The sequence below is a fragment of the Dipodomys ordii genome, unplaced genomic scaffold, assembly GCF_000151885.1.
Source record: "Dipodomys ordii isolate 6190 unplaced genomic scaffold, Dord_2.0 Scaffold5, whole genome shotgun sequence".
NCBI lineage: Eukaryota > Metazoa > Chordata > Mammalia > Rodentia > Heteromyidae > Dipodomys > Dipodomys ordii.
In genome coordinates, this window is record NW_012267221.1 from 30,671,393 (window position 1) to 30,697,976 (window position 26,584).

Here is a 26,584-nt window from a genome sequence, read left to right on the forward strand (position 1 = left end):
TCTTTTTCTGCTTATGTGGTGCTGAGGAATCAAACCCAGGGCCTCATGCATGCAAGGCAAGTGCTCTACCACTGAGCCACCTTCCCAGCCCCGAGAAGTCATTTATAAGAAAAGAATTCTCACATCGTTTGAGGAATGATGATACCTTTTCTGCAGATTTATTAGAGAGAAAATGAGTCATTTTTTAAGTGTAGAAGACTGCTTTGGGGGCATAGTAAGTAGACTACAAGTTCCAAAGGAAATAGAATGGAAGCCAACTCTCTTTTAAAGAGAGTAAAGAGAAGAGAGCCAGGAGGCCTCCAGTGCATGTGTTCTTGGGCCAAATCTCTTCAATAATTTTTTATTTAGAGACAGTTGGAGATAGCTGGGCAGTACTCAGTCAAGTGTTGGCTCTTTAGCAAATGGACTGACCTTTGGCACATCACTGTCACTGTGGCACAGGGTGACAAGTTAATCAAGTGATAACAGGAGAGAGGAGGCAAGTAGCTGTATCAGCACTAACCTCTGTCAACTCAGCCTGAGGGTATCCTTTATGACATCAACACACAAAATGGCAAGGGCTTCATCTCGATCCCTTTCAGGTTATGGCCATCAGAGCATCTCTCAGGTGACAAGCTACATTAGTCAGCTGAGAGTGTTTGTTTGCTACAGTAGTATTCTATAAATGTCATATGTTCAGGGCCATCTTGTAATAGTAGGGCATCACTTGAAACCAAAAAGAAGTGATCTCATCTTCTCCATATCAAACCTGACAGGTGAGAAAATACTGACAGGCTTTAGCTAAAGAATAATTCTGTAACACTTTTTCTCTCTAAAGAACCAATATAATCATATGTATTAAAATTAGTATTCATCTACCTCTACCATTTCATCTAAAGCTTGTTAAAATGACTTTCCAAAAACTGTCAGGCTGGCAGTGCAACCTCGTTTTGACAAAAATTGTCAACACATTTGTGAATTCATTCTGTCTTCTCTTTCACCATCTATTATAACAATTTCTTACTATTCTCTTTGATTTGAATGCATTTTCCCAATGCATTTAGGTGAAACAAAAGGTCTACAATCAAGACTATTTTTGTAACTGCCAAACTAATGGATAAAAGAAGAGCCCACTGACAAACTTTTACAAAAGGATGAATAAAATCAGAAACAAGTTGTCATCCTGATCTTGCTAAAGCAAGGGCAGTTTCATTTAGGTATAAGTCACAGCCATCTCAGAAAGTGGCTATGTGATAATATGGATGGAGTCAACTCTCTTGGAGACATGGTGGCTGGGTCAGATGCTTATTATTAATAAGCAGGGAGGAGGCTTATTATTAATAATGGCTTATTATGTTTTGCAACAAGTCTTCCTTAGAAAACTGATGGTAAAGTTACATTTGAATTTCCTTATTTACAAGCTAATATGATACTCCCCTCCATCTTTTCAATTTTAATCTTCAAACCAAAGGTTCTGGAGTTAAAATGGTAAAACGTTATTTGGCTTTCTTTATACTTGTAGCAGCAAGCAAATGAAAACAAAATCAAGGCACTTGAGTAGGAATATATTTTAAGGTATAAACTGTGGTTACCTCTAGCCTGACATAGCACATACTTTTGCATTTCACTTCCTAATTAAGAATATATTTTGTTATACTGAACTAGGCATCACTTTTCTATTTCATTTTGTTCTGAGGAAGCCTAATTAGTTCAGCTTCCATTTCAGAATCACACTTAAGTTGACTATTTTTAATTAACTCTTTAGAAGCCATAACATTTAGGACAGAGAAAAGTCTCCCACACTTGACAGAAAACTCACCTCACCACCACATTCAGGGCGAAAGCCTTAGAACACAGAAAGCAGCTAATTCTAAGCAGGAAGATGCTAAAGCAAAATTCTGCATGTGAAACAGTAGTAGCAGCAGTCAGGGCTCCCTTGTTTCCATAATAGTAATACACTACACACATCAAACTAAATAAAATCAAAGGTTCAGAATTAGCTGTGACAATGAAGCCTTATTAAATTTAAAAAAAACTGCAGAAGAATTTCTCAATAAGTATATGCAATGCACATATGCTAGAAAGAGAAGCATGGAGAAGCTTAAATGTAATATTTTTTAAAGTTTTCTTTAAAAAAGATTACTTCATAGTTTTGTCATAAACTATTTACTACAGAGGTATGGTAAAATTTAAAGAAAAAAATTCTTGCCAGGTGCAAGTGGCTCATGCCTATAATCCTTAACTACTCAGGAGTCTCAGATCTGAGGATCCCATTTTAAAGCCAGCCCAGGCAGGGCAAGCCTGTGAGACTCTTGTCTCCAGCTAATCACCATAAAACCAGAAGTGGTGGGGGGGAGGAGGGAGGCTGGGAAGGGATGTGAAGGGTAAACCAAAGGAGGAGGCTGCAATGCTTGGTAAGAAATGTACCCATTATCCTGCCCATGTAATTGTAACCCCTCTGTACAGTATGTTCACAAATAAAAAATAAATAAATAAATTAAAAAAAAAACAGAAGTGGTGCTGTGGTTCAATGTAGTAGAATGCTAGCCTTGAGCAAAAAAGCTCCAGGCCCTGAGTTCAAGCCCCATGGCTAACAAAAAAGAAAGAAAGACAGATAGAAAGAAAGAAAATGAAAAGAAAGTCTTCCAGAGATGTTCTCAGCATCAGCAGCATTAGTTGCTAGATTGCTACAAGCATGTGACAAATCCCAAATGAGAGCTTTCTAGTTCAGACTTTTTATTTTGTTTTATTTTTCCACAAATATCTGAGACACAGAGACAAATCATTGTTTGTAAGGGGGATGCTAAGTTTGGAAGTTAGCTAATTAGTTAGCTATATTACTTGTTAATTCAGCCATCCATTCATGCATTCATTGATTTACATATATACATATATATGTACATATAAATTATACATGTGTATGTGTAGGGGTGTGCGTGTGTGTGTGTACTAGATAAATTGGAAAATGAATTGGGAATGGGACCTCAACACATGACATGAAGATTGGTGTAATTTATTAAGCGGTTAAAAAAAAATGAAGAGCAGACAACTTTATATGGTAACCAACTTTGGTTACCATACAAAATACTATTGGATGAAAAACCATTGCAAATAATTTTTTTGTTTTTGTTTTTGTTTTTTTTTGTCGGTTGTGGGGCTTGAACTCTGGGCTTGGGCGCTGTCCCTGCGCTCTTCAGCTCAAGGGGAGCGCTTTACTGCTTGAGCCACAGTGCCACTTTCAGTTTTCTAGTGGTTTATTGGAGATAAGAGTCTCACGGACTTTTCTGCCCAGGCTGGCTTTGAACTGTGATCCTCAGATCTCAGCCTCCCCAGTAGCTAGGATTACAGGCGTGAGCCACTGGCACCAGGCTTGCAAATAGTTTTTATGTATAGTAAATAGCAGAGTTGATGTCTGGGGGAAAATACCATGATGATGATAATTTCCTATCTATCCTAGCCTTGGAGAATCATGTGCGATCTTTGAGATTCTAAAATAAGTGATCCAAGAGATGCAGTCACTCATGTACAATGATGTAGTATCAAGGAAATCTGGGTCTCAAAGGAACAGGTTATATACATTTGAATGTTGATGGTCTGTGTCAATAGATAGGGTTTGGTTTCTAAAATCCAAGCAGTTAGGCATACTACAGAATGTAGTTTGGTGAAATATTCTATTTACAGGCATCTTATGTCATTGTGTCAGCCTAGATTAGCATGTCTACTTCCCTTTGAATCCACCTTAACATGACACCGTTAGAAAGAGGGCCACTCCTTCTTTTTCTCATTCTAGAGTCATCCTTAGCTCTAAGATTATAAAGTCCCAAGTTTTCTCATAGGTCCTGTCTTATACTCCCTGCTCTCCGGGGATGTGTATTGCTCAGTCATCTGCCCACTCATCCACTGACTCATTCAGATGCAAACAGCAAAACATTTGAAAATTTTTATAAGAATAATTCCTCCAAATTCTTACCAGCATTTGATTGTGAGTAGCAATATAAGTTAAAGAGGAAAAACTCTTAGGGATAATTTAGCAGAACATGAAGAGTGGAGGAAGAGAGAAGAGTACTAAAACTTAGAAGACTTTTTCATGCCTTCTTTTTCTTGCTATTTTTTTTGTAGATCCCAATGGGAAAAGGAATTTACATATAGAAAAAAATACTGGAAGGGCCAATTGCTGTAATTGTAACATTTACTTAATTATTAACTATCCGTTCTCATTGAATTAAATTGTTTTAACAGTGTTGGTGTTTGCTTTCAAGACATTGGATTGAATAAATGTATATCATAAATAACTCAAAATCTAAATAATGTGTTCATGGCTATTATTGAGACATGAGCACTTTGGGGAATGCAATCTGATATTTCCATCTAACAATCTTCTGTCAAAAAGGCTTCCTTACCATGATACCTGTATGAAGCATTACGTAGTGCACAGTTTGAGTGACATCAGCTGCATGGATCAGATTGTGATATGGATTTCTGTACTTGCTGTAACCAACTTCTAAAGCTTCTGCAAAGGCTATTAGGCAAGAAACAGGAATCTATGGAAAGTAAAGTATTATGGTTATATTTTGGCCAAAAACATAGCACTACATAAATGTGAGCACAGCATTTGAGGATGAGACTCATTGATGAATCAGATGTGGACAATAGTTTGTTTTACTTTTAAGTTAAATTTGGATTGTTCTACAACCTCCCATCATTTAGATAACTAACATGTTAGTTTTCAGTCCTGAGCAAGAGTGAAACTTCAAGTGTTTAATCCACATGAAATAGCAGCCTTCCCATACCATATTGTTTACAATTTGTTGTATCTTCCATAGGCTAGTTTAGTGTTTGGGAATTGAACACAGGCTTTCATGAGCATTCTACCACTTGAGCTATACCCTTAGACCAAGACTAAACCTTAAAAAGTAAAAATTTTGGATTACAATTAAATAGAAAACCGATAGTTTTCTTACACATAGTACAAGGATTAAAATATATAACTTTCAGTACTTTTGAATTATAAAAATGCCCTGATTTATAAGCTGCAGACTGTTCAAAAGTATAGATCAAATCTATAGATTAGATGTGTTGAAATGAAGTGATTTATAATCCCAATCATTTCAGCTTAGGAAAAGCTGTCAATAAGCCATAATGGGTAGCACAAGCCTATAATCCTAGCACTTGGGAGGCTGAGGTAGGAGGACAGAAAATTCAGGGAAGCCTAAATTCTCATATATAGTGAGACTCTTTCTAGAAAGAAAGACAAACACAGACAGAAAGAAAAGAAAGGAAGGAAGGAAGGAAGGAAGGAAGGAAGGAAGGAAGGAAGGAAGGAAGGAAGGAAGGAAGGAAGAAAGGAAGGAAGAGGAAGGAAGGAAGGAAGGAAGGAAGGAAGGAAGGAAGGAAGGAAGAGAACTACCAATAAAGTTCATGCAGTGTTTTAGGAACTATGAAGAACTATCATTCTTCAGGACATACCTTCCGGTCTCTTGATGAGTATTCTACATACAAGTGGGGGATGTCAGCATTTTATTTGGAGTCAGATTCTCATGGTCTAATGTTCTCCAAATGGATATGTAGAAAAGTCAGGGAGGGGTAGGATATGGTAGAAAACCTTCCTAGGCTGTGACCTGCTAACTAGAAACAATCTAAAGCAATTCATTTTAAGAGCATTTTACATTTTTCCATGTCTCTGACCTTGAAGCGGTTGATAAGATCATATCTGGTAAACAGTTCATATATCATGAACTTCAGGCTATGTTCTCCACTTGCTTCATTTAGGGCAAATACATCAAAAGACCATTTATCAACATCCTATAAAGAAAATAAAAAGAGTAAATACTTTAGGTAGAGGATTACATAGTTCTATTGTATTTTGTGAACATTATTTTAAGGATTAAGCCTTGTGCATCCAGCAGGTGGTATTTCAGTTCAGCATATCGAACCACATTTGACAAGAATTCACATGTGTTAGGCTTAATACATTGATGGAATGAACACACTATAATGTGGTCTTTACCTTTACTGTTTCCATGTTCCTGCTGTAAGTCAGCTTCCCAGAATGGGTCCCATTTTAAGGTGCATGACAAGAAGGTGAGGATAAAGAGAAGAGAGCCCCCCATTTTTTTCACCTACTCAAATGCTGCATTGCTTGAAATAGTTCAGAATTGGTTTAAAGATTTGATATCACCTATCTTCTTATAGGATATGTAGACAGTGAGAGGTATTTTACTTCCTGATCACTTACTCTGACCCAGGCTGCCTCATTTATATGTTTCTCAAGGAACAGATGGTGAAAAAAAGAAGTGGATCTTGGTACTGAAGAAGAGCAGAGTAAAGTTGCCCTTTCCTGAAATTCCCTAGGAAAGCAGGAAGACCTGTAGAAAATCAGTAATAGCAGCAGATGAGGCAGTAAGCAGAGATATGCAACCACTGCAGGTAAATATCCCAACCTCTTCAATTAAATCACAATGTTGCTTTTTTAAAAAATGGAAAGAAGTACTCTATTCGGTGCTAAAATCAAGTATTGTATTATGTCAGACATCTAAGGATGGACTGAGCTCTTAGTAAAGGAATTCTAAGGTTGAAACAACAGGTTTAGTACTGAAGAGTAAAGGGACAGTTGGCATTTAAACAGTGAGTGTTCCGAATTTCATTATTTAAAAATTTTCACCATTAAACAGGGATACAAGTTGACCCATTGCAGCAAGATATACAAGACACTATGTCAAAAAAAGAACTTTACAAATAAGGCGGGGGTGGGGGAGTGGGAGTAATGAGGAGGTATGTGGGAGGGTGGGGGGAGTATAGTTGTGGAGATGGGAGCAAAGGGATGGGAAGGGGAAAACAAAGGAGGAGACAACAATGCTGAATAAGAAATGTTCTCATTACCTTCCTCATGTAACTGTAACCCCTCCTCTGTACAGTACTCTGACAATAAAAACCTTATTTAAAAAAACAATAAAAAATTATCTTTCTTCTGAAAGCCAATGCTATGTACTATAACATGGTAAACTAGACTGGTGAAATCTGATCAATAGTATTCCAAAAACTTGCTTTTAAAAATGACTCTTTTGCAAGAAATAGTGATCAGCCTCTAATGGTAGTTTTAATCAGCAAAGAAGTATTTCTTGCTGTACTTGTATGGCATTGTGAAATTTCTACACTTGTCTTCAGATGGATGCCCAAACACTTGGTTTATCCCTTTTAAATTGAAAATCTTTTCTGAACATTCAGTTAGGGAAATTTTTTACCATTAGTAAATCCCAAAGGAGGCCAAGCAATCTTTTATCAAACTCCAAAGCTAACATGGAAAAGTTAGTTCAGAATTTTAAGATTGCTATTTACAACTCCAACTGGGGGTTTCCAACTGAGTAAGGTGTCAGCTCTCTGTTTCTGGGGGAGTTTCATAAACAAGGATGATTTACATTTGTAAATGACTGCAGATGCTGCAGACTGAACAAACAAGACAATGCTTCTCAGAGAATAAATTATTTAATTAAAATATCCTTTCCTTGGAGGAATTTCCTTTTTCCAACCTTTTGTTCATATGTTTCAACTAAACTACGTTTTAGAAAAACTACTAGGTTCTTGTCTAACAAGATATTTAGTTTTTAAACAAAGATTTTTAAATAAATAAAACAAGAAATATGTAACAGTTGAACATAGATGAGAAAAATAGAAAATGCATTTCACAAAAAATGGAGGAGTAATTGATATATCCTTATATGACACTTCAGTGACAGGTTTTTTTGTTGTTGTTGTAGTTGTACAAATATATATTTAAATGCATCCAATAAAAATGATCTACCTTTTTAAGTCAGTAAGATTCACATCTAATATGCAACAGAGAAAATAAATGAAGAAGGCGCTAAAAAGAAAACTAAAACATAAAAATAAGCAACATAAATCTAACATAGTTAAAGGGTATAATACATCTGAATAAAGCAATCCAATTGCTTTATTGGATGCTTTGACGTTGTTTTAGGAGGCAAAGTTGAGTTCCCACAACCAAACTGAGAAACAGAAAGAAAGGCATTTAAAAGGCTGACCTGACAAAGTGTCTAACAACATTTAGCATCATATGTTCATGAATGTCACACACACAAAGTGAGAGAAAAGGGTCCACAACTTTGTCATTTCAGCTTCAACTCTCATTGTTCCTAATACATATACCTCAGGATAGGGTCATCTCAGGAAAAGCCAAAGAGATGATCAATTTCTTGTTCTTTTCTTTTCTTTTTTTCTTTTCCTTTTTTTTTTAGTTCGGTCATGGGGTTTGAACTTTGGACTTGGGTGCTGTCCCTAAGCTCTTCAGCTCAATACTAGCACTCTGCCACTTGAGCCACAGCACCACTTCTGGTTTTCTAGTGGTTTACTGGAGATAAGAGTCTCATAGTCTTTCCTGCCCACACTGGCTTTGAACCTTGATCCTCAGATCTCAACCTCCTGAGTAGCTAGGATTACAGGTGCAAGCCACCAGTACCAGGCTTCATGTTGTTTCTTAATTTTACCTTTTATATTGCATTTCCTTCAACCTACCTTAGGTTCTAAATAATTTTGCTCTATATAATTTTTGTACTTTCAACATAAACTAAAATATCTCTTTTATAATTAATTTAATGCTACCATGATACATGAAAACAACTGTGTATATCCTGACAAGTAAAAGTGCCATCTTAAAATGGAATTAAAAATCTACCTAAATAAAACATGAAGATAAAGATATTACACACACACACACACACACACACACACACACACACAAATATACTGGCAAGTTAATCTTCATGTATCTCATGGTTTGAGATGTATTATATGTTGTAACTGGTTAAAATAATTTTGAGGTTCCAATATGCAGATTATGAAGAAGACTGATTTTCTTCTAGGCCTTGTCTCAATACTGAGGCTAAGATGATTTTTTAAATGACTATTTCATAAATGAAAAAGTGAATGAAAAGAATAATTAAAAGTATTTTACCTTTAACGTTACAATGACAGCAGCTGGATATGCCAAGCCAACCACATGGTAGCTTTTTCTGTACATCCTAAAAAAGACAAATATATATATATATATATATATATATATGTAAACTTTATTTATTTAATGTTATTTTTAGAAATATAGGAAAAGATTATACTTGACTTGTTTATTTTATATCATTAGCTATATATTCCCTTTGTGGTGAAAATAATTATAGCCAACTTATGTCTTTCTACAGTGTGACAGTTATTAATAGCATTTTGCATACTCACAAACACACTGCAAAGTGATTTTAGCTTCCACGTAAGTATACTTTACCCTATACTTCATTTAATTAAGATAGAGGCTACTTTGCATATTTAAAGAGCACTTTCTTTAATGCTACCATATAGATGACAGCAGTGTATTCTTGTTTTGTCCATTTATAAGTCAAAATATAAATTAGAAACTGAGTATCATGACCAAGTTCCTTTTATAGATTGTTCTTTTTCCTTTGTTCCTTCGTTCCTTCCTTCCCTTTCCTTCTTTTCTTTCTTTCTTCCTTCTTTCCTTCTTTCTTTTCTTTCTCACTCTCTTCTTCCTACTCTTCCTTCATTCTCTCTCCTTTCCTTTCTCTCTTTTGATTTCTGTTCATTTCATTGTTCTTTCTTTCTTTCATTCTACCTCTCTTCCTTCCTTCCTTTCTTCTTTCTTTCTTTTCTCTCTTCTTTTTTTGAAAAATGGAAATTTAGGAAGGAACACATACCATCATTAGAATTTACACTGTTTCCCTTTTGTTCTTAAGAGGAGATTATATTGACAAAAATTTGTAAGTTTTCTCAAAATGTCAAAGTTATTTAATAAAAAGAATTTAGAAAGAAAATGTTCTCATTTCCATAATAACAAAAATATTTTTATTAATCAGTAATTTTACTCTTCATTTTATCCTGGGCAACCAAAATGACATATCAAATATAAAAACACCTCTATGTATCACTCGAGCCCAGATAGTTTTTATTTGATACCCTGTAAGATTCATGATTCCTCCAAAATTCTTGGGAGTAAATAATTTGTTTAGCATTTATTTAATTTTTTAGTGTTTTGAAATAAAGTTTTATATACTAGAACACAATAATTACTTTGTTTACATAAAGTATTTTTAACAATTATGTTGAATACCTCAGAGCCTTACCAATAAAGTCTGAAAGACTAACTTATGATAATTTAATTTAATTAATTAAAGCAAGCATATAATTTGTATTCAGACTTCCTCTCCACTCACCCAAAATTCCTGGACAACATCATAATTTACATATATATATTCATGAAAATGATCAATATAAGAAAATTCTCTGCATCTAAACTCAGTGGAAAATGCTCACTACTCTGAATCACTATTCCATCTATTAAAAGTATAGGAGACATATTATTTAGTTTCTATGAAAAAGTCACAGTGTCACTTCCCATATTATATTTAAGATTGACTGGAACTGGGAAAGTGGCTCAGTGGTAGAGCGCTTGCCTTGCATGCTCAAGGCCCTGGGTTCGATTCCTCAGTCCCACATAAGCAAAAAGAAAAAACACGGAAGTGGTGCTGTGGCTCAAGTGGTAGAGTGCTAGGCTTTAGCTGAAGAGCTGAGGGACAGCTCCCAGGCCCAGAGTCCAGGCCCCACAACCGGACCCCCCCAAAAAAAAAGATTGACTAAAATTTAGTTACTTCATGTACATTTTGCTATTTCTATAATCTGATTGGTTTCGGTAGCACAAAAAGAAATGGAAATTTAGGCTGCAAATATTATTTTCATGAATTCTTCTTCACTATTTTTCTTAGTGCATCATTTTAAGATCTTTCCTTTCTTTTTTTTGTCGGTCATGGGGCCTGAACTCTGGGCCTGGGCGCTGTCCCTCAGCTCTTCACCTCAAGGCTTGTGCTCTACCACTTGAGCCACAGTGCTTTTTCTGTTTATGTGGTGCTAAGGAATTGAACCCAGGGCCTCATGCATGCAAGGCAAGCCCTCTACCACTGAGCCACCTTCCCAGCCCCCATTTTTAATTATCTTTAAGAACTTGTACAAAGAAGTTGCCATTTAACAAAGCATTTTGTGAATACAATATATATTCTCAATGGAAATGCAGATTGTCTTGGTTTTCATGCACTGTTTACATTTTTTTCAGTTTGTGAAGTTCTACACTATATTCTTAAAGAAGATACATATATATATATATATATATATATATATACACATATATATATTGCTGCAGAAAATAAAATATATTCATTCATTTGTGATTCTCTTACTGACTTCCTGAAATACTATTTAGATATTTTAAAATCAGTAACTGTTACACATGCAGTTAAATTCATTTTATTTTATTTTTTAAGTTGTTATCTCAGATGTTCTTTGTCTCAGCTTGGTTTCTTGCCTCTGATTTATGGGCAAAAGCTCCAGAATTAGAATAGGATTATGGCATTATCAAGCTAGTCAGACTATTCACTTTTAAGGTTCTTTTACATAAGCCCATTATATATGGCTAAGAAATCTGCAAAACAACTTCAATAATCAAGTATTTTAGATGATATCTTCACAACACAAGATCTTAGAGGCTTCATCTTAAAATTATTCTTGTAATATACTCTTATTCACAATTTAGTAACCCAAGTATCCTTCCCCCATTGTTCCTTTTGTTGGAAGTCATGCCTGGTATATACACAAAAATGTATCCATTCCATGATTTCCTATGTTTCTGAAATGCTAAATTATTTTACAAAACTTTTTGACATACAACAATGTAATTATTTTTAATCGAAAGGATTTCTGATATCTACTTCTCAATTTTATTGTTTTTTTTTTGTTTTGGGTCTATGGTTGTACTTTTTGTAATGAAACATCTTGTTTCCTAGAATGAAAAGTAAATTGCGCTCTTAGAAATTAAAAGAAAGGAAAATTGGGTCATAAAAATATGTGTTTCACATTGGGAGCTGGTGATTTGACTCTAGTGGTGTGGGGTGGAGGGGTGCACTCATTTCATTGACAGAAATGTCAAATGACAACCACATACAGAAACTGAAGCCAAAACCAAATGAAACAAAACCCTCAAAAGTGGAAACAACAACCAAAACCTTTTTCTCATGACATAAAGGTAAGATAGAGAAGCAAAAAAATGCCCAATGACTGTAGATTGCTAACCCATAGTAGAATTCATGTTGTAGTATATATTACACTTGATCCAGACAAGGTTAGTTCTATAACAGCCGAATGTGTTCTAATTATTTTTAAAACAAAAGCCTTTAGTTTTGTTGTTTTTTTAAAAAATAAGTGAGTTTATCACAAACTCCCACACCTTTTTCTTTCTGTTATAATTAAGAAGCCCTTTTCCTCAGTAGGTAAACTAGAGGTTTTCCCTAGCTTTAATATCGTGAACATATTTGTTACCTTTCAGATTTTGTTGTGCTGACACACACATTTCCTTACCTTTCCACAAAGATGCCAGCTTGGACTGCATGGACAATGCTTCGAAATTTTGGCTTTTCCTCAGGTTTCTTTTTGGTCATCCCCATTTTCCGTGTAAAGGTAGAAGCCAACCAGTCCCGGACCTCCGAGGGGACTGAATCAGTCTGAATGTCACTAAGCTCATCTTCAGTGTCCAGCAGTCTTCTGCAAACAAATGTACAAATTAAACACTGGCAAGAATACAGAAAGCAGGCATTGCAGTGACATTTTAAAAATAGCACATATACCTTACTATGAACACTATTTTAAAATACTGTGCTACCATCTTGGGCAGCTCTTAGTTGCTCAATTAGATTACCTTCTGAAGGCAATAACCAAGCAATAGACTAGAATAGTTGCAGCTTCAAAATACTGTTGTGCAGTGATACAAATCAGGATGTATCGATAAAGATAATATTATTGTGATACAATTTAAATAATGATTAAAACTAAGAAATTATTAAGGAGGTATTTCATGAGTACATTTATGCCTTTTTAAAAAATTGTTTGTCAGGCTTGATCTCTGGGCCTGGACACTGCCCCTAAAGCTCTTCAGTTCAAGGTGAGAACTCTGCCATTTGAGCCACAGTGTCACTTCCAGTCTTATGGACGTTCCTACCCAGGCCGGCTTGAACCTTGATCCTCAGATCTCAGCCTCCTGAGTAACTAGTATTACAGGTGAGCATGAGCCACCGGTGCCTAGTTTATTTTTATGCCATCAAAGGAAGTAACTGGGACAAAAAGAAAAATGGTTGAATATATAATTATCTTATATTTGATCATCTCTGTATAACTTATTTGAATAAGACTGCAGTGATTCTGAAAGTCATTTGCAGGCGCTATTTCACTGATTAAATTTATCTTCATTTTGGGAAGATAGTAACTTAACACTGAACAGTCTGATATCAACATCACAGAATTTTTTAAAATTTTTTATTCATGTATTGTTATTGTAAAGAAGATATACAGAGGGGTTCTAGTTACACAAGTCAGATAAAGAGTACAGTTCTTTTTTAACAGTGTCACTCCTCTTATTCTCTCCCAGTGTTTTCCTACTGTCCCACCCACAATTTGGATAGTTCATTTGGGGTGAGTCCCCCTGCTGCATTTGTTCACCCATTGTCCCACCATTTCTGTGTACCCTCCTTACGCTCCCAAAGATAGATAAATGAAGAAACAAGACAAAAGGGAATGAGAACAAAAACATGAAGAACAAAACCTCTTGTTTCCACTTCCTGAAGTTCATTTCAATAAGTATTATTTTGTTTTATTGTCAAGGGAAGTACAGAGGGGATATAGTTACATAAGTAAGTTAACATGTTTTTTCTCCTACTATCCTTCCCCCCACTCCCCACCCCCAAATAGTACAGATCAGATATACATAGCCATTGCACCTATGTGACGCCTCTCCTAAGAACATCCTCCTTTGGTCTCAATCTGTATGAATGCTTAGAAATCTGTATACTTTATCATGTCCCACTGTTTTTTGTTGTTGTTGTTGTTTTGTTTTTTCTTTTATCATTCAGCGTGCCTACTTGTAGATTTTTTTTTGGCACATTGTAGTTACCCCAAATGAGGGAAACCAGGTAACCTATGTTTCTTTGGGTCTGGCTTACTTTGCTTAATATTATTATGAGGGATATGATAAACATAGTTAAAATAGATTAGGCATAGCCCCTAGGAAGGTGTATAATGTGGCAGGAGCTACCAAACACTTCTTACTACTCTCCTTATCAATGGACTTAACTCTGCAATTAAAAGACATCGACTGACTAGTTGGATCAAAAAGCAAGTCCCATCCAGCTGTTGTCTACAAGATACACATCTTGAATCACAAAAACAAACACATTCCCAAAGTAAGAGGCTGGAATAAAATCTTTCTAGCAAATGACCCCCATAAACAGGCTGGCATAGTAATACTAATACCCAATAAAATAGACTTCAAATTAAAATTAGTTAGAAGATACAAAGAAGGACATTACATTATTTTCATACAGGAAGCTATAACAATTCTAAATACGTATGTACCAAATGTTGTAACACCCAACTCCATCAAACCTTGACCTAAAAACACACATAGATCCAAACACATTGTCTGTTGGCAACTTGAACACATGGTCATCACCTCTGGATAGATCATCCTGGCAGAAACTCTGCAACACACACACACACACACACACACACACACACAAACACAGACTTTGCTTGTAATCCTACTCAGGAGGCTGAGATCTGAGGATTGTGGTTCAAAGCTAGTCCAGGCAGGAAAGTCCATTAAACTTTTTTTTTTTTTTTTGTCGGTCGTGGGGCTTGAACTCTGGGCTTGGGCACTGTCCCTCCGCTCTTCAACTCAAGGCAAGCGCTCTACTGTGTGAGCCACAGTGTCACTTCTGTTTTTCAAGTGGATTATTGGAGATAAGAGTCTCACGGACTTTTCTCCACAATTGACAAAAAAAACCAAAAAAGCTAAGCAACAGCTCTTATCCCCAAAAAACTAGTCAGAAAAATCTGGACATGACACTGTGGCCTGAGTGGTAGAGCACTCACTTTGAGCTGAAGAACTCAGGGACAATGCCTAGGCCCAGAGTTCAAGCCCCATGACAGACAAAAACCAAAACCAAACAAAAAAAACCCCTTAGATCTAAATAACTGCATTATCCAGCTAGTCTTAACAGACATCTACAGAATATTTCACCCAGCTGCATCAGAATATACATTCTTCTCAACAGCTTATGGAATATTTCCAAAATAAATCATATATTAGGTCACAAAAATAAATCTTTACAAATTTCCAAAAAAATGCAGTTATTCCCTGCATCCTATCTAAATGGAATAAAATTAGAGCTCAACAGCAAAAGCTATCACAGAGAATGCTCTAATTCATGTAGACTGAACAACACATTGCTGAATGATCATTTTATCATTGTGGAGATCAGAAGAGAAATGGAATTTAACATAAATGAATACACAAAAGACTAGCTCCTTTAGGATAATCAAAGGAAAATTTATAGCTCTGAGTGCCTATTTCAACAAATTGGAGAAATTTCAAATTAACATCTTGATGCATCTCAAGTTTCCTTGAAAAACAGGAACAAATCAAACCCCAAACCAGTGGATGGAAACAAAAATAAAAATTAAAACAGAAATAAATGATTTAGAGACCAATAAACTACAGAAAGGATTAATGGAACAAATAGCTGGTTCTTTGAAAAATTAACAAAATTGATAGACCTTTAGCAAATCTGACCAAAAAAGAAGAGAACTCACCCAAATAAATAAAATTAGACACAGGTGGCTCATGCCTGAAATCCTAGCTACTCAGGTGGCTGAGATCTGAGGATTGCAGTTTGAAGCCACTCCAGGCAAGAAAGTCCCCGTGAGACTCTTATCTTCAATAAACGACTCAGAAAAGCCAGAAGTGGGGCTGTGGCTCAAGTGGCAGAGAGCTAACCTTGAGCACAAAGAGGCTCAGGGACAGTGCCCAGGCCCTGAGTTCAAGCCCCAGGACTGCCAAAAATAAATAAAATAAAATAAAATTAGAGACAAAAATGGAAATGCAACAGAAACAAGCAAAATTCAGAATATTATAAGAGAATATTTTACAAACTTTTTGTCAACAAATTGGAGAATCTAGGATGAATGGAAGCATTCCTAGAGAACATCAATTTACCCAAACTATACCAAGAAGATCTGAACCAAGTAAATAGACCCATAGTAAGTAATGAAAATGAAAGGCAGGAAGTGGTGCTGTGGCTCAAGCAGTAGAGCGCTCGCCTTGAGCTGAAGAGCTGAGGGACAGCGCCCAGGCCCAGAGTTCCAGCCCCACAACCAACACAATAACGAAAGAAAGAAAATGAAAGGCAATCTAAGACCTCCCTTCCACGCCTTTATCTAAAACAAAATATGTGGATACTGAGAGAAGATCATATCAATAAAGTACATAGTACTTTCAATAGTAGTTTCAATTTTTTTTCTTTTTTTTTTTTTTGCCAGTCATGGGGCTTGAACTATGGACCTAGGCTCTATCCCTCAGCTCTTCAGCTCAAGGTAAGCACTCCACCACTTGAGCCACAGTGCCACTTTTGGTTTTCTGAGTGGTTTATTGGAGATAAGAGTCTCACAGAGTTTCCTCCCCCGGCTGGCTTTGAACCGTGATCCTTAGATATCAGACACCTGAGTAGCTAGGATTACAGGCGTGAACCTACCGACACCTTGCTCCTCATTTCACTTTTCAAACTTAAATTTGTATAAGTAGGTTGATATAAATGAGTTCTCCAATATAATTTGCTTTCCCAACAAACAATAGCAAAAATAAATAAATAAATAATAAAATTAGAGATGAGAATGGAAATGCGACAGAAACAAGCTTGGCTTCTCTTTCTCCTATTGTTAGACTGAGTGAGCATATTGTCTATACTGTGATTGCTCTGAAGGCCTTAGGTTGTAAGAAATTTAGAACATGAACATAGCTATTGGTGCACTTTGCTTAGGAATTGTTTAAATGTACTGTGCAGGCAAAATGAAGAGTGTATATGTAAAATGTCAACACTGTTGACCTCGGAAATGCTTTCGCTATTTGATATGACTTTTATTTTTAGTCTCAGTAGTCAAAAGAGCACAAAGTGAGGGGCTGTTACATGTGGGCTGTGTGTTCAGGGGTGACAAGCAAGCTGTGAAAACCGACCCTGCATCTGATTAGTGATCAACTAATCCTTGGGAGCTGTTTATGTTCCAAATTTTCTCTTGAAGTCAGATGCCACATCTCCCAAAGGGCTTATATTTTGAAGGAGAAAGTTTTCAGGGAAAGGGAAGTAAAGGAGCCCATGGAAGGAAAGGTCATGGGATTTTGACTCTTAAAAATTATATGTCAGTGAAAATATTTCTATCCACAGCCTACTTTTGGAAAATAGTTATACCCAACTATCCATACGGCTATTTTCAAGGCAATTGGTGCCTATGGTTACACTTAAGTTCAAGTGCAGGATGTGATTAAGAGAAACGGGCTTCTCATGTTTGAGCTGTCATTTTACCAGGACATCATTCATAGCAAGAGCAGGTTTCAACAAGCAACTAACTCAGTCTGCCTCCTCTGATGTTTGATGGCCCCAGGAGAGGAACACATTTATTCCAAATAGGACATAATTAATACTTTTAAAGCATTTACTAGGTAATAAATGCATTCTCTCTCTCCTTCTACTTTTTAATAAATTTCATAAAGGACTGGTTTGCCTTGAGAATTCTCAACGTCTTACATGACAGGGCTTGGACAGCTGGCTGTGGCTGTCCTGCTCTAAGTCCTTCCCGGTCCTTTCTTATAAGACTCACACAAAAGCGGCTATGCACCAGGCACTCAGAAGGCAATTTCCACCATTATACCTAGCCTTGAAAGTAGCTGCATCTGATAGATGGCTGCAGAAATTAATAGTGTCTTGGCCTCTGAGAAGGAAAGACAAAAGAGGAAATCTAAGACTTGGCACACTGGCTTGGAGAACTTTGGGTAGAGAATTCTGGGCAGTGCCCCAAATACAGCAGAGGAATACTTCAAATGGGGGAGGAAATTCCAGTATCCTACTACCTGGAGAGGCCAGAGCAGCACTAGCTCCAGGTTCTTCTTGAGCTTAGGGACCTAACATCACTGGAGAAGTTCACACTTAAAGAATGGTATAAAGAGTGCTATTGCTGGGCATTCTCAGTAAGGGGTAGTATTCAGGAAAATTATTACACTGGCCCAGGGCTAAGGGTAGTACTAAACTCTATGTTGTAAGCATCTTCCATGTGAAGCTTTTTCAGGACAAGTAGAGGCATTTAAAAAGAGATCATCTATCTATAGTGTGGATATTATTTTGGAGCAAATGGTACCAACACTGGGGAATCCATTGGTATTATTTGTTTAATTAACAAAAGTCTACATACATTCCAAGTTACCTGCACCCTCTCTTCCATGCCCCTCCAAAGCCTAAAGGTAATATCAATCCTTCACTCCACCCTCAAAACTAAGGATAGATACATAGTGATGCAATTATATTGCTCATATTCTAAACCAGATAAGGAGCCAAGTTTTAGCTCAATTAATCCTTATAATACCAGCACAGGAAGATATTATTACATCTACTTTGCTGATAAGTAAATTAAGGCACAGACACTTTAAGTGATTTGTTCAGCCATACAACTAGGAGTGTAAGCCTCTCTGATTGTGGAGTCTGTATACTTAACTCCTGAAGTCTCCTTCACCTCAGATGAATTATTTTCTTACAAAGTACCCAAGATAATTTTACATTCAGTCAATAATAATAATAGAAGCAATAAGTATTCTCTATCCAATCCAGCCTTGAAATCTACAAATAAAATCTAAAAGGAGTTTGTTCTACTAGGGAATTTTTGGGTGGATTTATCTCCAAAGCTGGTATCTGAATCATTTTCATATGAAAAAAAGTATATCTAGTCAGCAAAATTCCAATTTACTTCAAAGTTCAGTAAATTCAATGTCAAAATAGATAAAAGTCTTACACCTGAAATTCTGTATACATTGTCAGTAACTTATTTCTGAGTGATAATTACATTGGACTTAATATTTGAGGCCATCACCAAAACATCTTTACATATTTATTACTCTGTCTTGTTAAAAAAAAAGAGGGATTTAAAATTGCAAATGTCATTAACTCTTTTTTAGCTTTCTATTTCTGTCAACCTTATAGTTTCAATTAATGTTTCCTCTGATTCTGTTAGTAGTTGTTTTTTTTTAATTTAATGCAAGAAAATGACCATGCATTCTGAATATTCAGTGAAATCACTTAAGTGGATATTAGCTCAATTCCTAAGAGGCAAATCTTGGCTAAAATGAAGTTGACTAAGGATAGTATTGAAGTCAGGTGTGGTTTTTATCCAAAATAAGGCCCAAGAAGGACTTGATGTCTCTTCTGCTCCCAATCAAGGAAGTAGAGACTAAGGCAGAGGATGAGCTGGTCTACCAGATTAGGAAGAGTCCCAGGAGCTTTGGGGGAAGGTTGTGAAAAAGAATCAAGTTACTTGAATGCTGGGACCAAAATTATGTTTTTGGAGTCTTGGGACTGAAATGGGGAATTGTGTGAGGAAGAAAACTGCTCTAGGCCTCACTGCTGATATTTGGCCTCCAACCAGGAAGTCTTGTTGACTCAAAAATATCTTAAAAATATTCCTTCAGGCACAAAGCTTAATATTTTATTTATTACTGACTTTTTATTAATAACAATCCTCTACAATTAGGAAAATTGTCTCTGGAGTCAGATTCCTGGCTTTCTCACCTACTACTGTGTCATCTTGGGAAATGCTTAATCTGTGTGTTTCTTTTCCTTGTCAGCACAACTCAGATGCTAAGAATATGGGTGCGGTGATGGGTGCTTAAATGTACAGAAAACACTTAGAAGTATCTGCTATGTAGGAAAGCCTTGATGAATCCCCAGCTAGATATACATATGCATGAATAGTCAAAGAGGGTATCTTCTTTCTGACATGTAGAATATGAAAGAGGGCAGCATGATGCCTTGAGAGACAACAGGAAGAAAGTCTAAACAGACTTTAAGAAGCCAAACAGTAAAGGATTCTATGCATTGTGAATAGGCAGAAGGAGAAACTTTCAAAGCATTTTTTTCTACATTAAAATTTTACCTGGTGGATCACACCTATAATACTGAGGAGGCTGAGATCTGAGAATCGCTATTGGAAGCCACCTCAGCTAAGAAAATCCCTGAGACTCTTATCTCCAATTAACAACCAGGAAACTGGAAGTGGAGTTGTGGCTCAAAGTGGTGGAGTGCTAGCCTTGGGTTGAAAATGCTCAGGAATAGTGCCCAGACTCACAGTTCAAGCATGATGACTGACAAAAAAAAATTATCTCACAGAATAGGCAACTTCTTATCAGCAAGAAAGTAGAATAAGAAGGAACTGGGCCAAACAGGGGGAAATGGAGAGTTATTGTTTACAGTTTCTGTTTCTGAGGATGAAAAATCTTCAGCATAAATGGTAGTGATAGCTATCCAACAAATAACATACTTAACTACACTGATTTTATACACTTAAATTATTTTATTATATTTTTATTGGAAAAATAATGTACAAAGGGGTTACTGTTACATGGGTAAGGTAATGAGTAGATTTCCTATTGAACATTGTTACCCCTTCCTTTGTTTTTTCCCCACCATCCCTTCCTTCCCCACCTCCTCAGCTCTTCCCCAGCCCCCGCCCCCTTTCCAAGTTGTAAAGTTCATTTTCAACATAGTGTCTTGTATATCTCATTGTTACAATGGGTCATCCTGTATCCTTATTTCAGCATTTTGTTATTTCCCTTCCACTCCCCAAATTAGAAAAATGTATATACAAGATGCAGGGCACAGGAATAACATACAGTGAAAACAGGGATACCATCGGGAAGAATATACAGAAGAAACAAAAAAAATCACATAGTATATTATAAGTATATTTAAAAACAATAGCAACAAAGATAAAACTTCTTGTGTCCCTATCTTGGGGTTCATTTCGCTTAGCATCATTTATATGATCATATATACATAGCTTTTAACCTTTTCTGCTTGTCCTAGACATATAGTAGCTATTGCAAATAAGGGAAACCATGGGACATATGTTTCTTTGGGCCTGGTTTATTTCACTTAATATAAGACTTTTTTCCAAGTCTTTCCATTTCCTAACAAATGGGGTAGTGTCATTCTTCCTGATGGAGGTATAGAATTCATATATATATATATATATATATATATATATATATATATATATAGCACATTTTCTTGATCCAGTCATCTACTGAGGAGCTTCTGGGAGGGTTCCATATCTTAGCTATGATGAATAATGCTGTGATAAACATAGTTGTGCTGGTAGCTTTAGAATAGCCTTGTTTGTGATAGTTTGTGTAAATGCATAAGGAAGCTCTATGTTGAGTCTTTTGAGAACCTCCATACTGCTTTCCAAAGTTGTCAAAGTTACAAGCCCAGCAGCAATGCAGTGGGGTTCCCTTCTGTCCATATCCCCTCCAGCATCTGCTGTTATTAAATTTCTTGATTATATCCATTCTAACTGGGGTGAGGTGGAATCTCAATGTTGTTTTCATTTGCATTTCTTTCATAGCTAGAGAAGTTGAACATTTCTTCATGTGTCTATTGGCCATTCTTATTTCCTCTTCAGAGAAGACTCTCTTTAAGGCTTTAGCCTACTTATTAATCGGTAGTTGTTTCTTTGAGGATTTTTGGTTGAGGGCCTCCCCCATGGTATAAACTGTTTTCACTGTATTTGATGTTGGTATAATTTATTGAGGGGAAGGGAAAAAACAAATTGTTTAAATAGGGATGCAGGTGGACCCATTGCAACAATGAGATGTACAAGATGTTATGTCAAAAACGAACTTTACAATTTTGGTGGGGGGAGGGGGGAAAGAAGGGTTGGGGGGAGATGGGAAGGGATGGGAAGGGGAAACAAAGGAGGAAGCAACAATGCTTGATAAGAAATGCACTCATTACCTTGCCCATGTAGTTGTAACCCCTTTCTATGGTATTTTCACTATAAAAATAAATTATTAATAATAATTTTTTGAATTCTAAGTATATTTTAGATATGAAACCCGTGTCCATTATATGGCTAGTGAAGATGTTCTCTGAATCTGTGGACTTTCTATTAATCTTGCTAGCTATGTTCTTTGCCATGCAGAAGCTCTGCAATTTCATGCAATCCCATTTGTCCAAAGTTTCTTTGATTTGTTGTGTTTCTGGGTCTCTATTAAGAAAATTTCAGCCTGTGCCAAGGAGCCCTAGGGTTTCTCCTATTCCTTCCTGTAATGTTTTCAGGGTGTCTGCTTTGATTTCAAGGTCCTTTGATCCATTTGGAGTTGATTCTGGTGCAGGGTGATATACAAGGATCTAGCTTTAGTTTCCTACAAGTATTTAACCAATTTTGCCAGCACCATTTACTGAAGAGGGTGTCTTTCTTCCATTCTAATTTTTTAGCTCCCTTATCAAAGATTAGGTGGCCATAGGTCTATGAGTTCATTTCTTGGTCTTCAGTTCTATTCCATTGGTCCTGAGGTCTGTTCTGGTGCCAGTACCAAGCTGTTTTGATTACTATGGCTTTGTAGTAGAGTTTGAAGTATTTATTGATAGTTCTTTAGCACTGTTCTTTCTGCTAAGGATTGTTTTTGCTATTTTGGTTCTTTTAATGTTCCATATGAAGTTTCGGGTTGCTTCTTCTACTTCATTGAAGAATCAGGTTGGGATATTGATTGGTATTACAATGAATTTGTAGATAGTCTTTAGTAGTATTGCCATTTTCAAGATGTTAATCCTCCCAATTCAGGAGCATGGGAGGTTTTGCCACTTCCTTGGTTCTGCTTTAATTTCCTCCTTCAAGTTTTTAAAGTTTCCATCATAGAGGTCCTTTGCTTCTTTAGTTAACTCTTAGGATTTTATTTTTGTGGAGCTTTTACAAAAGGAGTTGCTTTCCTGATTTCAGCCATGCTCTTCTTCTTATTGGCATCCAGAAAAGCTATTGATTTTTGAGGATTAATTTAATACTCCTCTACTCTGCCAAAGTTTTGAATCAGGTCGAGTAATTTGGGAGTGGAGTCCATGGGATTTTTTAAATACAAGATCATATCATCTGCAAAGACGGGGGAGAGTTTTACTTCATCTTTCCTTATTTGGATCCCTTTATGTTTGCTTCTTGTCTTATTGCTATAGCTAGACTTTCTAATACTAAATTGAAGAGAAATGGAGACGGTGGACATCCTTGTCTTGTTCCTGAATTTAGAGGAAATGGCTTTAGCTTTAAGTGTAATGCTAGCTGTAGGTTTGTCATACACAGCCTTTACTGTATTGAGAAATGTTTCCTGGACTCCTAGCTTCTCCAGAGCTTTCATCATAAAGCGGCGTTGGATTTTCTCAAATGCTTTTTCTGCATCTATTGAGAAATTGAAATATCAAAATAATCATGATTATTTAGCATATATTGAACCAGCTTGGCATCCCTGAAATGAATCTTGTTTGATCATGGTGTATCATTGTTTTGATGAGTTGTTGAAGTCGATTGGCCAAAATTTTGTTGAGAAATGTTGTATTGATGTTCATCAAAGAAATTTGTCTATAGTTCTTTTTCTTTGATGAGTCCCTGCCTGGTTTTGGCATGAAGCTTACGATGGCATCATAGAAAGATATTGGTAGTGAACTTTCCCTTTCAATTTTATTGAAGAGTTGGAGGCCTATTGGTGTGAGTTCTGCTTTGAAGGCCTTGTAGAATTCAACTGTATATCGATCCAGTCCTGGGATTTGCATGGGTGGGAGGTTTCTTTTTTCTTTTTCTATTTGATGCTTGATATGGGTCTGTTAAGTTGGTTTAAATCATTTTGGTTTAGTTTCAGCATGCTAGAAATCGGTCCATTTCATCCAGATTCTCAAACTTATTAGCAAAAAGGGTTGAGAAGAATTCCTTTAAAATGTTCTGAATATTAGTTGTTTCTGTGGTGATGTTTCCATTCTAATCTCTGAATTTATTTGGGTGTGTTCTCTTCTTTTTCTGATAAGGGTGTGTCAATTTTGTTAATTTTTTCAAAGAAGCAACTCTTTGTTTTGTTGATTCTTTTTATGGATTTTTTTGGACTCTAATTCATTTAATTGGGATTTAATTTTAATTATTTGTTTCCATCTACTGGTTTGGGGTTTAGCTTGATGCTCTTTATCAAGGAGCTTCAGGTGCCTCATTAAATTTTTGGTTTCAGATCTCTCCAATTTGTTGTTGTAGGAACTCAGAGCTATAAACTTGTCTCTGAGTACTGTTTTGCTGTGTCCCAGAGGAGCTGGTAATTTGTTGTTCATTTTTGCTATATATCATAAACATTTGAATTTCCTTCCAAATTTCTTCCATGACCCACTAGTGGCTCAACGGTGTGTTGTTCATCCTCCATGTGTTGCAGGATTTTTTTTTTAGTGGCTTTTGATGTTGAATTCTAATTTTATTCCTTTGTGATCTGAGAGAATGCAGGGCATAATTTCAATGTTTCTGGATTTGGACAAAATTGCTTTTTAAAATATGGTCTATTTTGGAGACTGTTCCATGTGGTGCTAAGAAGAATGTGCATTCTGATGCTGCTGGGTGAAATATTCGGTAGATGTTTGTAAGTCTAGTTCATCTATGCAGTTGTTTAGATCCGAGGTTTCTCTGTTGAGCTTTGCCAGGTTGATCTATCCAGCAGGAATAGTGTTGTGTTAAAGTCCCCAACAATTAATGTCTTTGGATTTATGTGAGATTTGAAAGAAAGTAGGGTTTCTTGGATAAATATGTATGTTCCATTATTTGGTGAATAGATATTTATAATTGTAATATCCTCCTGAAGGAGAGATCCCTTAATTAGTATATAATGACCTTCTTTATCTCTTCTCACTAATTTCCATTTGAAGTCTATTTTATCTGATATTAGGATTGCAACTCCCGCCTATTTATGAGTGCCGTTTGCTTGGTAGATTTTATTTCAGCCTTTCACTTTCAGAATGTGTGATTTTGTGGGCAAGGTGTGTCTCTTGAAGGCAGAATATAGAAGGATCTTGCTTTTTGATCCAACTAGACAATCTATGTCGCTTAATTGAGAGTTAAGTCAATTAATATTGATTGTTAGGTCTGAAAGATGTTTGGTAGTTCCTACCATGTTATACACCTTCATGGGGACTGTGCCAACTGGGTTCTTCCTATGATTCTTGGATTCTCTGTTTGGGGGCTCTTTCTTGACCTTTATTGTGCTCTTGTTGGTTTTCTATGTTTAGGACATCTTTAATTATCTTTTATAGGTCTGGTTTGGTGCAGCTGTATTATTTCAATTTTTCTTCACTGTGGAAGCTTTTTATTTGACCTTTTGTTATGAAGGAGAGTTTATCAGGGTACAATATTCTTGGTTGATAGTTGTTTGTTTTTAGGACATGACATACATTATTCCAAGCTCTTTTTGCTTTCATTTTCCCTGCTGAGAAATCTGAAGTTATTCTGAGTGGTTTCCTTTTATATGATTGATCTTTTCTCCCTGACAGCTTTAAGGATCCTTTCCTTGGTCTCAATTGATCCTGTGTGTAGTACAATGTGATGGTGGGATGTCCTGTTCTGGTCTGGTCTATTTGGGGTTCTAAAGGCTTCTTGTATCTGAATGGGCGTATCTTTTTGCATGTGTGGGAAGTTCTCTGGTAGGATCCTGTTAAATAAATTTCCTAGACCATTCACTTCTAACTCTAGGCCCTCCTCTACAGCCATTAGCCTTAAATGAGGCCTTCTGATGGTGTCTTCTAAATGTTGGCAAGATCTATTGTATTTCTTAGATTTGTCTTGAATAGTTGTATGTTCTTTCTCTATAATATCTAGGCTGTGTTCAGTCTGAGATTCAATCTTCATGGTCTAACCTACTCTCAAGGCTTTCTACTTTGTTTTGACTAATTGGTCAGATTTGATGGCTTCAAATTCTATTGTTTCTATGTGAGAGCTTGTTTAACCCTCCAGCTTCTCCTCCTCTATCTTCCTCCAGACTTTTTGTACTTAAAATTATTAACACCAGATGAATTATGCAATTTGTGTGTAGGATCAGGAGTGAAAAACTGGGAGAGAGCAAGGCAAGTGGTATTATTGTCCAAAAAGCAATGTACTCATTACTTGGCTTATGTTAATGCAACCCCTCTATATATCACTGTTACAATAACAGCAAAAATATTTTTAAATTATTAAAGCAGCAAATTTTATATTATTCATGTTTTACCACAGTAAAATAATATTTATCTAACATTGATCTTATCCTGTTTTTCAGAGAATAGGCATGTTGCCTTTTCTTTTTTAAATTTTTTTATTATTATCCTTAAGTAGTTGTACAAAGAAGTTCCCATTCTACAAAACAGTATATGAATACAAGGTGTCTGACAACACTGTCACCCATTGCTCCTAACCCATCCCTTCTCTCACTTTTTTAAAAAATCAAGATTAGGTGGTTACATAAATTTCATATATTTCACAGTATCGTGAAATAGTGATCCTTAGTTAAAGTCACAAACACATTTTAACCTTCATAAGGCACATTATCATTATCATGGTCTATACAGTTTGTGTCATTATCATGGTCTATACAGTTTGTGAATTCTATGAGCTTTGACAATACAAATTATTT

At 36.1% G+C, this 26,584-nt stretch overlaps 1 protein-coding gene across 1 annotated transcript in view; it reads right to left on the reverse strand.

The window, feature by feature from the left end:
- Positions 1 to 26,584, reverse strand: part of Pde1a (phosphodiesterase 1A, calmodulin-dependent) — a 223,373-nt gene that overhangs the window by 47,718 nt on the left and 149,071 nt on the right. Inside the window, exons 3-6 of the mRNA XM_013030653.1 lie at positions 12,403 to 12,585; positions 8,948 to 9,014; positions 5,665 to 5,781; positions 4,380 to 4,520 (exon numbers count right to left, since the gene is read on the reverse strand). Of these exons, the coding sequence (XP_012886107.1) occupies positions 4,380 to 4,520; positions 5,665 to 5,781; positions 8,948 to 9,014; positions 12,403 to 12,585 (508 nt within the window). The remainder of the gene's footprint in view (positions 1 to 4,379; positions 4,521 to 5,664; positions 5,782 to 8,947; positions 9,015 to 12,402; positions 12,586 to 26,584) is intronic.